Source organism: Choloepus didactylus, chromosome 2, assembly GCF_015220235.1.
Source record: "Choloepus didactylus isolate mChoDid1 chromosome 2, mChoDid1.pri, whole genome shotgun sequence".
In the NCBI taxonomy this organism is placed as follows: Eukaryota; Metazoa; Chordata; class Mammalia; order Pilosa; family Megalonychidae; genus Choloepus; species Choloepus didactylus.
The window spans coordinates 217152958-217165565 of NC_051308.1; the positions used below are offsets into that span (position 1 = coordinate 217152958).

General features: G+C 36.1%; 1 protein-coding gene and 1 non-coding gene across 3 annotated transcripts in view; both read right to left on the reverse strand.

The window, feature by feature from the left end:
• Nucleotides 1-12608, reverse strand: part of LOC119527618 (S100P binding protein) — a 42417-nt gene that overhangs the window by 28178 nt on the left and 1631 nt on the right. The window contains exons 2-5 of one of the 2 annotated variants that reach the window (XM_037827832.1): nt 8545-8661; nt 6905-7761; nt 5680-5765; nt 625-728 (exon numbers count right to left, since the gene is read on the reverse strand). In XM_037827832.1, coding sequence (XP_037683760.1) covers nt 625-728; nt 5680-5765; nt 6905-7759 — 1045 coding nt within the window. In that variant the 5' untranslated portion in view covers nt 7760-7761; nt 8545-8661. Of the gene's footprint in view, nt 1-624; nt 729-5679; nt 5769-6904; nt 7762-8544; nt 8662-12608 lie in introns of both variants that reach the window. The other variant, XM_037827831.1, reaches the window with a different exon arrangement.
• Nucleotides 4326-4432, reverse strand: LOC119528262. The gene has a single exon (XR_005215582.1). It is a non-coding gene; the product is annotated as a U6 spliceosomal RNA (small nuclear RNA).

Sequence of the window (12608 nt, forward strand, 5' to 3'; positions counted from 1 at the left end):
TTCAGTTTTGTCCAGGTTTCCCTACAGAAGTTTTATCATCAGCCAGCAGTTCAGGATGAATGATAAATGGACTATTGCCTCTTGAGGGCTGGAAAATGAATCTAGTCACTTTTGGTTTGCAATGGCCTCTAATGAACTAGGGAGGAAAATTCAGCTTGAAGCATCTGGAAGGTAATCAAAGCTTTCAAGAGCTTTTATTCAGATACCAAAATGCAGGACGGTGTTTGAAATGTCTGCTTTTACATTTAAGTGCTGAAGGCACCAGGGAAAATAACTTCAAATGTAAAACCAATGATTACTAAGCAGTGCCTGGTCATCCACTTCTATTTTTCAATAAAAAATCCCTAGCAAAAGTACAGGAGTACAGGTGTTTTCTGCAACCACAGGGGAGGGACTCTTCATATAATGGTATGAGTCTTCTTGGTCCCCTCTCTAACACAGATTAAACAAACCATTTTAGGGACAATAGTATTAGTCCCCTGAAGTAATAATTTTTGGGTAAGGAAGGTATCTTTCCCATCAATTAAAAAAAATTCAAAACAATCTCTCAGCTTTAGGTATATTAAAATGGAAAGAAAAGTGCCATCACATCTTTTACATGTCATTCTTTGGTTACCATGTTACCTTGATTAGAGTCCACCGGGTCTTTTATATGAGCAATGACTCTCCTGAGATAAATCTGCTTCTGCTGTTCTAGATCTGACTGTGAAAACGTTGGAACATTAGTCCTTGAACAAAGCAAACCAGGAGGAAAAAACAATTAGAACCACAATTATAGTACTTTATAGAGAAAAGTCACACACTGCTATTGGTTAGATAACTTTCAGTGTCAAAATTCTCTTTAAGATCCAGTGACAGAAGTCAGTGTTCGTCAAGAAGCATGAAAATGAAATTGAGTGTGGAAAGAGGAAATAGATACAACTTTCTGCTAACAAGGCCTAGGAAGGTGGAAGATTGTCTATCTATTCCCTAGAAAAAGAAAGCATTTATTGAGTAATTCACAGTTAATCAGGAAACAGGTACTATAACAGAGCCACAAACAAGCTGAATGAGAGAAACACTGAAAAGGACCAGCTGGATCTGGCAATTAAGGCAATGGTGACCTTGGTCCTTGCCCAGACTAACTGCACTGTCCTGAGGAGTCAGTGGTTGAGAATACTGAAATAGTAAAATTATTAATGTTCTAAGTAGCTTGACTTGTGTTCTTCGATATAATTTCCATTGTAAACAACTCACGAAGATTCCCTCAATAATGTAAAATTTTTTTTTAAAATACAAGAAACTGAGATTACGGGTGGAGTGAAAGGGGACTATAGTCTTATCTATAATGTTTTACATTTTAAAAAGCAGAATAAATATGATATCTGTGTAATCAGAATTTAAAATAAATAACTCACTATAAAGAAGTCAATCTAACTTAATCTAAGAAACAGCTTTTCTAATGCATTCTGTGGAAAAGGCCCATGTAGAGACAGTGCCATCTCCTGGCAAAAAGAGAACAGATTGAAAAGAAAATCCAAATCTGCAACCCCTACTAGAATTTTTCCCCTAGGACAGGTGACACAAGTTAGAAGAGATGAAGAAATGATTTTCTACATATGTATGAGTGTGTGTGTATATATGTAAGTATGTATATATTTATATATTTAATAGTGGCAAAATATACTGAACATAAAAATCATTTTACCATTTTAAGTGGACAATTCTTGGACATTAAGTACACTGACAATACTGTGTAACTTTCACCACTATCTATTTCCAGACTATTTCATCATTCCAAACCAAAGCTCATACTCATTTAGTGATAACTCTCATTCCTCCCCTCCACCCCCCCTGGGTAACTACTCTTCTGCTTTCTGTCTCTATGAATTTGCTTATTTCATATATGAGAAAGCATACAATATTTGTATTGTACTCAACACGATGTACTCAAGGTTCACTTATGTTGTAGCATGTACCAGCACTTCACTTCTTTTTGCAGCTTAGTAATATTCCATTGTATGGATATACCACATTTTGTTTATCCATTCACCTGTTGATGAACAACTGAGTTGCTTCCATCACGTTTTGTCTATCCATTCATCTGTTCATGAACTCTTGGGTTACTTCTACCTTTTGACTACTGTGAAAAATGCTACAATGAATATTGGTGTATGCATATCTGTCCAAGTTCCTGCTTTCAATTCTTTTGGGGACTGAAAATTCTAGGAGCAAAATTCCCAGGTAATATGGTAATTCTATGTTTAACTTTCTGAGGAACACCAAACTGTTTTCCACAGTGGCTGCACAATTTTACATTCCTACTAAAAATGAACAAGGGTTCCTATTTCTCCACATCCTTCCTAACATTTGTTATTTTCAGATTTTTAAATAATAGCATCCTAGTGGTTGTGAAGTAGTATGTCATTGCAGTTTTGATTTACATTTCCTAGATGGCTGATGATGTTGAGCATCTTTTCACATACTTATTGGGCATCTAACTATCTTCTATGGAGAAATGTCTATTTAAATCCTTGGCCCATTTTCTAATGGGGCTGTTTGTCTTTCTGTTGTTGAGTTCCTCATATATTCTATATAGGAAACCCTTATCACAGTTTTCAAATAGTTTCTCCCATTCCATAGGTAGGATTTTCACTTTCTTGATAATGTCCTTTGATGCACAAAAGTTTTTAATTTCGATGAAGTCCATTTTATCCACTTTTTCTTTTGTTGCTCAGGCTCTTGGTTGCTCCCTCTGTGGCTTTCTCTCTGTCTGAATTTCATTCTGCTTATAAAGGATTCCGGTAATACTATTAAGACCCATCCTGATTGGGTTGAGACATACCTTAACTGAAGTAACCTCATCAAAGGTCCTACATACAATAGGTTCACACTCACAGTAATGGATTAAGTTTAAGTACATGTTTTTCTGGGGTTTATACAGCTCTAAACTACCACATTATCATTTGTTTTCCTTCTTCTCTTCTTTCCTCTATTTTTGTTTCTGTTATTTTCTTACTGGCTACCTTTGTAATAACGATTAACATCTTTAATAACAACATACTTGATTAAGTATCAACCTAGTTTCAGTAGATACAAACTCTATTCTTATATATCTCCACCCCCCACACCCTTATGAGTTATTGTCTCAGATTACATATTTATACATTGTATGCCCATTACAGCAGACTTAAAATGTTATTTTACACATTTGCCTATTAAGTCATATGGAGGGGAAGGAGGAGTTACAAACCAAAAGTACAATAATACAAGATCTTATATTCACCCACATAATTACCTTTACCAACGTTCTTTATTTCTTCTTATGACTTTGAGTTTCTGTCCAATGTCCTTTTAAGCCTGAAGGGACTCCCTTTGGCATTTCTTGTAGGGCAGGTCTTCTGATAATGAACTTTCAGCTTTTGTTTATCTATAAATGTCTTAATTTCTTTCAAAAATTTCATTTTTGAAAGATAATTTTGCTGGATATAGAATTCTTGGCTGACAGATTTTTTCTTTAAGGATTTAAATGTCATCCCACTGTCTTCTGGCCTCAATGACTTTTTGATTAGAAATTAAAAAAAAAAAAATCTTATTGGGAATCCTTGGATGTGACAAAGCACTTCTCTTGCTGCTTTCAAAATTTTCTCTTTGTCTTTGGATTTTAACAAATTTGCTATAATGTGCCTTGATGTAGATCTCTTGGAGTCTATCCTGCTTGGAGTTTGCTGAGCCTCCTGGATATGTACTTTCATGTCTTTCTTCAGATTTGGAAAGTTTCAGCCATTATTTCTTCAAATACTTTTTCTGTCCTTTTCCCTCTCTCTCGTCCTTCTGGGACTCCAATGATACATATGTTGATATGCCTGATGGTATCTCACAGGTCTCTCAAACTGTTCATTTTCCTTCATTATTTTTTTTTCTACTTCTCACATTGGATAATTCAATTGTCTTGCCTTCAAGTTTGCTGACCCTTTTTTCTACCCATTCAAATCTGCCACTGAATCCATATAATGAGTATTTCATTTCAATTACTGTACTTTGCAGCTCCAAAATTTGGTTTCTTTTTTTTTAATTCATTTTTATTGAGATTTATTCATATACCATGCAGTCATACAAAGCGTACATTCAGTTGTTCACAGTACCATTATATAGTTGTGCATTCATCACCAAAATTAATTTTTGAACATTTTCATTACTATATACACAAAAATAATAAAAATTAAAGTGAAAAAGAACAAAGTAAAAAAGAACACTGAGTGCCTTTTTTTTTTTGTCCCCATTTTTCTACTCATTTTTCCATACACTGGACAAGGGGAGTGTGGTCCACATGGCTTTCCTAATCAAAAAATATGGAACGCTTCATGAATTTGCGTGTCATCCTTGTGTAGGGACCATGTTAATCTTTTCTGTATCATTCTAATTTTAGTATATGTGCTGCTGAAGCAAGTACTGGTTTCTTTTTATAATTTCTATCACTTTGTTTCATTCAGATAACATTTTCCTAATTTCCTATAGTACTTTGTATACAGATCCCTTCAGCTCATTGAACATATTTAACACAGTTGATTTGAAGTCTTTGACTAATAGTTTCAAAGTATGAGTTTCCTAGGGGATGGTCTCCGGCAAATTCTTTTTTTTCTATGAATGGACCATACTTTCCTGTTTCTTCATGTGTTTTGTAATTTTTTGTTGAGAACTGGACATCTTGAGTATCATGTTGTTGTAACTCTAGAAATCTAATTCTCCCACTCCTCTGGGATTGCTGACATTTGTTGTTGTTTTTGAGGGCTGGAGACTTCAATTTGTGACTTTTCCAAATTATTTTTGCTCCCAATCAGAGAGTGGAAAGAAAAATGAGGAAAAAAAAAAGCCTCTTTAAGACTCCTCTGTCACTTTTGCCTGAGGAAGGGTTGGAACAATGGCTGCCCCGAGAGCTGGCCCCTAGTGATATGAAGTAGCTGATCAAAAGCAGTGATCAATCATCACAGCACAAATCCCTAGATTTTAGAGGAATAGGTTCTTATAGCCCACCCTGACACCAGCAAGCTATACCAGAAGCCCGGGCTACAGTCCCCACTGGTGCCTGCCATGCAGCTGTGGGATGAGGGATGGTAGTTACTGCACAGAATGTGAAATTCACCAATATTTACTGCAGTTTATCAGCCTCTTCCTCCAGCTCTTCCCTGGATGCTGCAGTATTCCACTAGACTCCAGTTTCAAAATAGCTGATTCAGAAGAGTTCCTACAAGTTCAATAATTGCTTTGGGGAAGCCCAACTTTGTGATTCCTGGGGTTTCCTACTGTGATACCTTCCTCTCTACATAGTTATATTTTAATGTTTTTGTTCAAATATTCCAACCCTCTATTATATTAGTGACCAGCTTTCCCCAAACATAGGAAAAGAAATCTTACATTTTTATACAGTGCTTTCATTAATATGTCTTTTTTACTCCTCAAAATAACCCTGTGAGGCTATAAGTGGGCAGCATTAGCCTCATTTTACAGAGGAAGAAGCTAAGGTTCGGATTATTTTACTTGCCCACGGTCACACAGCTAATTATTGGTAATTCCAGGACTTCAAATTTTCTTATGCTTGGTGCAAGGTTTTTTTCCTACAGGAAGGGGAAACTGGGGAGGGGGGAAAGAAACTGAAGCATACCAACAGAAATCAGAATATTTAATTATACTGCTATTTACCTTCTTTTGGTTTGTAGAACAGGAATGACTTTGCCTAGTCGTCTTTCATTGACTTTTACCTTCCCAGAATCCTTGTCAAGAACAGCCTGCTTTTTTCAGAGCAGAAGGAAAGCAAATGGAGAGACTGTTAGTATAAGAAACAACTGATAACAAACAACACTGTTCATGGAAATACTCTGAACTAAAGGCAACAGAGGCATATCCTTGAAGATTACTGTGCACCAGGCACTACAGTAAGTGCTTTAAGTGAGATGATGACTGTAATCTTCAAACAAACAAAACTATGCAATAGGGATTATTATACCCATTTGACACATAGGGAATCAGGTTCAGAGGTTAGGTAAATTTCCCAAGATTTTCAGCTCTTCAGTGTCTAATTCAGAGCTGGTACCATTTTAGATATAGCATGTAAACCAGAGATTGACACATAAACTAAAACCCAAAGAAAGGAGAAGTAATAATAAAGTTATCATCTTAAGCTTTTTATTCAATAAATAATTCAATATTATGTACAAGTTACTATAAATATATTATTTCATTTAATCCTTATTACACCATGAAGTATTATTTACTCTAATTTATAGATAAGAAAAGTGAGGGAACAGAGAGGTTAAATAATTTGCCTGGGTCACACTGCTTGCTAGTCTGGATTCAAACCTGTATTGTAAGACCTAAAATTTCAAGTGTTGCCTTTGAGGTTCAAAGGGCTCTCAACCATCAGGTATGCCCCCCACCCAGGGGAAATGTTCCCCACCTGACTAGTTCCCTTATAAACCAGACCAGCTGCACTCAACCTGGTCTTCAACCTAACGGGCTTCAGTAACTGTCAACCAGTGGAATTACACAAACCAATCACATCCTCCCACAGGGACCAGATGTTACACCATCCTCTTGTCACCAAAGTCTGCCTCCCACAGCACCTGCTGGATTACTCTGCTTCTGAGTGAAACCCCCAGGAGGCCCTGCCTGAGATGCAGTGTCCTCCTCCCCCAGGCTGTGAGTATATGTAACTAACCAGCTGCTGCCAATCACTTGTCCAGTGTCAGATGTCATGTGTTCAGCCATCTCATCCTATTTAGGGTGGGGAATCCGTTCTTCACCAACCAGGTAAATAGGAAAACAAAACCATGATTTGTCTGAACAAAAAGCCCACTCTTAATAACTCTGATACTGTTACTGAATGAAGTAATTTTGGTTTTCTCTTCACCTTGAAAATAGTACTTACTTTGTCTGATGAACTGGAAATAATCGGAAACCTCATTTCACAACTTGATTTATGTGATCCATCATTTTTCCAGGATGACCCTGTCTTAGAAGGACTCTCTGAATGGCCCAATATCTGAGAGAATACAGGTATAGGTTTCTTACTGTCAGGCGTATTTTTATCACATACAGTTTGTTCCAAGTTATTGTTCAAAGAAGACTGGAATGAGGGCTCATCCCAGGTAGAGTTTGTGGGGTTGATCCCTTCAGATTCAGTGCAAAGTTTGCTCTCATTTGGGCTAAGACCATCTTCTCTCCTATCATCCTCAAGGGAGGAGGGTTTTTTGATATCTTTGGGTGAATCTGTCTTATCCTTGTCAAGTACAGCATCATAAACTGTTGGATTAAATGGTGCAACAACAGTTATTTTTATAAGATTCTTCTCTAGTGCAAAGTGTCTATTTAATGGTTTAGTAGGAGCTGGCTCTTGACCAACTGTTGTATTTAGCTGAGGTAGTCTCAAGAGGCCAGGGGTCTCAGCTACTGGTCCCAAGTTATGCAATGAATTTTTCTCTTGGGAAGCATCAAGTAGAATTTGATTCTCTCTCCCTCCCTTCTCAACATGTCCACTGTCATCATTAAGCAATTCCCTTCCCCAAGAAAAGTGCTCAGTTGATGGGTCATCATCCTTCAAGAGCTCCTGAATCTCTTCCTCTGTGTAACTGAAATGGCCATCATCTTCTTCTCCTTCAGAAAGCTCCAGCAAGGAGTCATCCAATTCATCTTCATCCAAGGAACCCCATGAAAATGGGGCATTGTTTTTAGGCAAGAGACAGGTACCAGAAGACTGTTCAGAGGGCACTAGTGAGCATGTCATCTCTGGAGAAAAAAAAGACCACTTCACTGAGGAACAGGAATACTTTTACACAACTCTTACACAACTCCAATCTGCTGTACATAGAGGTAGTATCCCAGTATTTCAAATTATTTCAGTTGTAAAGGTGAAAAATTAAATATTTAACCTTACCAGAATCATGGAAATACACGTAAGAACAATGATATGCATTTTTCCCTATCAAATGAAAAAAATTAAGATGATTGATGATACTCTGAGTTGGGGAGGATGTGGAGAAATAAGCACTCACTATAAGTGAGACTATAAGTCAACACAATATTCTATGAACAGTAACTTGGCTGTACCATTTGACCCAGCAATTTCACTTCTGGAATTTCATCCCACAAAAAAGTACCTACACAAATGCACATGGATACATATACAAGGATATTCAAAGCAGCATCATTCAAAATAGCCAAATATTAGAGGCAACCTCAATGTACATCACCAGAAGAACTCTTCAGTAAAATTATGACATATTTATGCTATGGAATACTTTATGACTGTTTAAAAACATAATGAAGTAGATATGCATATACTGTCATAGAATGAAATTCATGATGCAGAAGAATATATATCTTATCGATCTCATTTTTGTTTAAAATATTTGTTTAGAAACAAAACATCCACCCCCACACAAATATATGTAAAATACTTGGAACTTCAGAGTTTATACTTTTTAAAAAAACAGACAAAACTATTTTTGAATTTAAAAAAACAATGATAACTTTAAGAGTACAAGAAGATAAAAGAATTGTCTTCCATACTGTGTGGAGCTGCTGCAGCAATCTCTGCCTTTGCCACGAGACCAAATGGAAAAAGGTTTCAGCTCCTGTTAGCTGTTCTTTTCAGGAGACTTGTCAAAATGATTGACGCCCACCTTCCTGCAGGCACAAAGAAAATTAGAGGATCTTTTCATCACTTTCAACTCTGCTAATTACAAAGTCAAACTGTATTATGCTTTAAGGTGCTCCATCTACTAATTTTGATTTTGATTTTTTTTAATACCAGAAAGTTGGATTTTGAGTCAAGAACACTAAAAAAAAACCTTTAGAGAAAAATATTATGCAACTAAGGAACTAATATTGTTCCTCCCAACAAGCTGGACTCTCTTAAGAATATCATTTGCTTTAATAGGATGAATATTGGCTTTGCAGTCTAAGAGCCTGAATTATAGTCTTGGTTCTGCCACTAACCAGCTCTAATAACTTGGGCAAGCCACTTAACCACTTGGACTGGACTTAAGTTTTCTCACTTATAAAATGGAAAAGGGGTGGAGGAGGAAGACTAGGTGATGTTTAAGATTCCATCAAGATATAAAAATCATAGTCACATACACACAAAATCTTACTTTCGATACAATATAAATATGTAGAAACGGTCTGGAAAGATACAAGCACAAAACTGATGACTGTTACATCATGTAGGGGGAAAGGGAGAGGTCAAAGGAAGATTTTAGTCAGTATCATTTTATTTTCCTATTTGAATATTTATGTATTATTTGTATAATGAAAACTTAGTTTTTACAAAGCTAATGATGGACCTAAGCTATAGTTATTTTCTAGATGGAAAGGTTAAATCAAGGGATTTAAAAGCTGGTATTTCACATATCACATGTCAACATTGAAGAAGCCATAAGAAATGCTTACTGAACTCTTCAATAATTTGGAAAATTCATTGTAGCCTTTTAACCATAAATTTCCCCCCTTCCTACAACCTTCTATAATGCACCCAGAGACTTAGCTTTAATTCATGCATTCTTTTGGATGACATCTTAAGAGCTATCATCATCACACAACATTAACTTAGAGAATATGTCACTATGTGTCTTACAAGAAATACACAGTTCCCACCCTCAAGGAATGTAGTCTTGCTAGGGAGACATTATTGAAAGTTAAGCACCCATATGAGACAATATGAAATAGAAAAGGACAATAAGTTCTAAAGAGAGAGAAAGGGGACAGATTACAGAATTTTAGAATTAGAAGAGACCTATTTAAATTTACTCATCTTAGAAATGAAATGGAACAAAAAGGGAAGAAATATTAAATACCTATTGTGAGCCAGGTACTGAGAAACATTTTACAACTCTAATTTAACCCCTCAAAACGACCCTGTAAAACTGATCTTATCAAAGAAACCAAGCTTTCTGTTGTTTAAATTTAGAGCTAAGACTTATTAATTTACCAATATGCCAGCAATTATGAGAGAGCTCAGTAATAGAAGTAGGTACTTCCATGAAAAGAAAAGTAATTCCTCAGCCCACTGACTGAGTTTATAGAGAGTTACATCTTTGGGCAGCAATAAGAAGAAACTTTTGGAAAATTTTTCCTTTTACTTAAGTAAGTTTTTGGTTATCAAACACAAGTATCACAGGCACACGGTTTAAACAGCTATATTTCTTGGAAGCCCCTTCAGGGCCATCTTCCCCCACCTCAATTCTTTCCAGAAGGTCCAGTCCAAAATAATCTAGAGCTTGCCTGACCAAATGAAGAATTCAACAGATTTGTCTCTTGCAAAACTACAAGTTCAGAGGTATTAAGTAACTCAACTAATTACACATACCTAATAATGCCACAAGGATCCAAAACCAGGTCTAATTCCAAACGCAATTAGGTATTTTTTTTATTACCCTTTTGATAGATTTGCCCAGCGATTGGTCATAAACCGCAGAGCTAGAATCCAAACTCAGGCTTCTATTTTCAGTACAATCTCTAATATACAACAGAGGATGTAAACATCGAACAGGGCTTTTGATCCCGCAACAAAAATTATTTCAGTCACCTTTCAATGTACAGATGGCTTCCCTTGGCCTCCCAGGTAAAATGGAAGCACAAAACAGAAACAAAAACAAAAACAAAAACCAGATGTGGCCAAACCTCAGCAGAAGAAAAACATCATTATTTAAAAATTTACTGTGCACATAAATAGGACCAATAATCCTTCACAACCACTGCAATCATCAGTTCCTATATCAAGGGCACAGAGCTGGCTCTTCTAAGCTTCTCTCATATAAATGTTCTAAGAGATCAGAGAGCAAAAGCATGCAAAACAATACCATGTAATTTTTACTTGCACAAATCATCCACTTGGCAATTTTACTTCATTTTTAAAAATAATTTTTATTATAGAGAATTTAAAACATATACAACAATAATAGAATAGTATAATGAACCTCTTTATAACCATTACCCAGCCCAAACAACTATCAACCCATGGCTAAACCTGCCCTATACACTTTCCCCCTCTACCATTTTATTCTGAAGCAAATCCTGGACATCATGGCACTCAGACATTTCACATACAGACATTTCATCTGTAAATAACAAGAATTCCTTAATAAAAAAAATTATCCATCTCAGTTTTCCAATTCTCAGGTCACTATTTTTTTTAAAAATCAGCACCCAAATAAGATCTATATGTTGCAATTGGGTGATATGTCTTGTATTTTAATTTATAGATTCCCCATCTGTCTTTTTCCTTGTAATTTGTTTGCTGGGAGAAATACAAACATATTACTTAGGGATGTATGTGTGTGTCTATGTGTGTATAAAATTATAAAAACATGGATGGGAATGAGAACACCACTTTCAGGATCGTGGCTACCTCTGGTGGAATAGCAAGGGGGCATAGGGAATTTCAGTTCTACCTGTAATGTTTTATTTCTTTAAAAAGACAATAACAAGAAAAGCTCTTAAACAAATATCGCAACATAAACTGGATGGTGGGTATAATGGTATTATTATGTTACCTCTATAATTTATATATGCTTGAAATATTTATAAAACATTTTAAAATTAATCAGTGAGAAAGATATGATTACATTCTGAAGACTCAAATGTCCTCCCCTATAAAATAGGGAGCATTGTACTACCTCCCTCAACAGGTTGTTGCAAGAATTAATGGAAATCACGAACATAAAGCACTTAGCACACTACAGGCACAATGTAGGAGCTAAATTAAGTGGTGGTTGTAGTTATTATCTCATCCCAACTTATTAGCTCCCCAACCCCTGAAGAGTTTTGAAGAGAAGCACAGGAATGGGAGGGAAAAAAAGAATGCTAAACTGTGAGTGAGGGAGCTTCCCTAGTGCCTGCTCATTTAGAAATTATCAAGGATGCTGTACTCTCTCCTAGTTTAACCCAGAGTTCAACCACATTGTCACTAAATTAAAGACTAGACTGGATGGATTCCAGAAATATCAGGCAAATTCTGCAAATTAATCTTGTATAGAGGTACCAGACTAAAACTCAGAGACCTCAGCAATTTGACTGAAGTCTCTGAACCTCAGTATATATGAGCTCACCTGAAACAAAAAGGGATAAATATTCATTAACTTCAAACAAAAATTATCACAAGGATCAAATGAGATGTTTATGAAAGCACTCTAAACCCTGAAAAGTCCTATACTAATGAAAGTTGAAATTAATGAATGTCCAAGAGATAAAATAGAAAATTTAAGTTCTAAAGTGAAGTTCCAGAAGATAGCCCTAGTACTTATATTTGCCATTTCACCATCTCCTGCCTTTCTTAGTACTTGTTTTGTAATCTCCACTCAAAATCTGGGGACCCTCTTTATCTTTAAAGGAAGAATATTTTTCCAAACTCCCAATTCTCTTAATTCCTCTGCTCCCCATCCCTTCTGTGACCCTATTCTGTCCTTCCACATCTCTCTCACCTGTCCACCCCCTTCTTCACACTTCAGTTTACCACCCCCTCGCTCTGTTCTCTAACCTCCTAGTTGCAACCTCAGAAACCGGTTCCCTTTCTATTTTTATCTTACCTCAGAAAACCTATTGCCTTAGAACACAATGCCTTATTTTATTCAGTT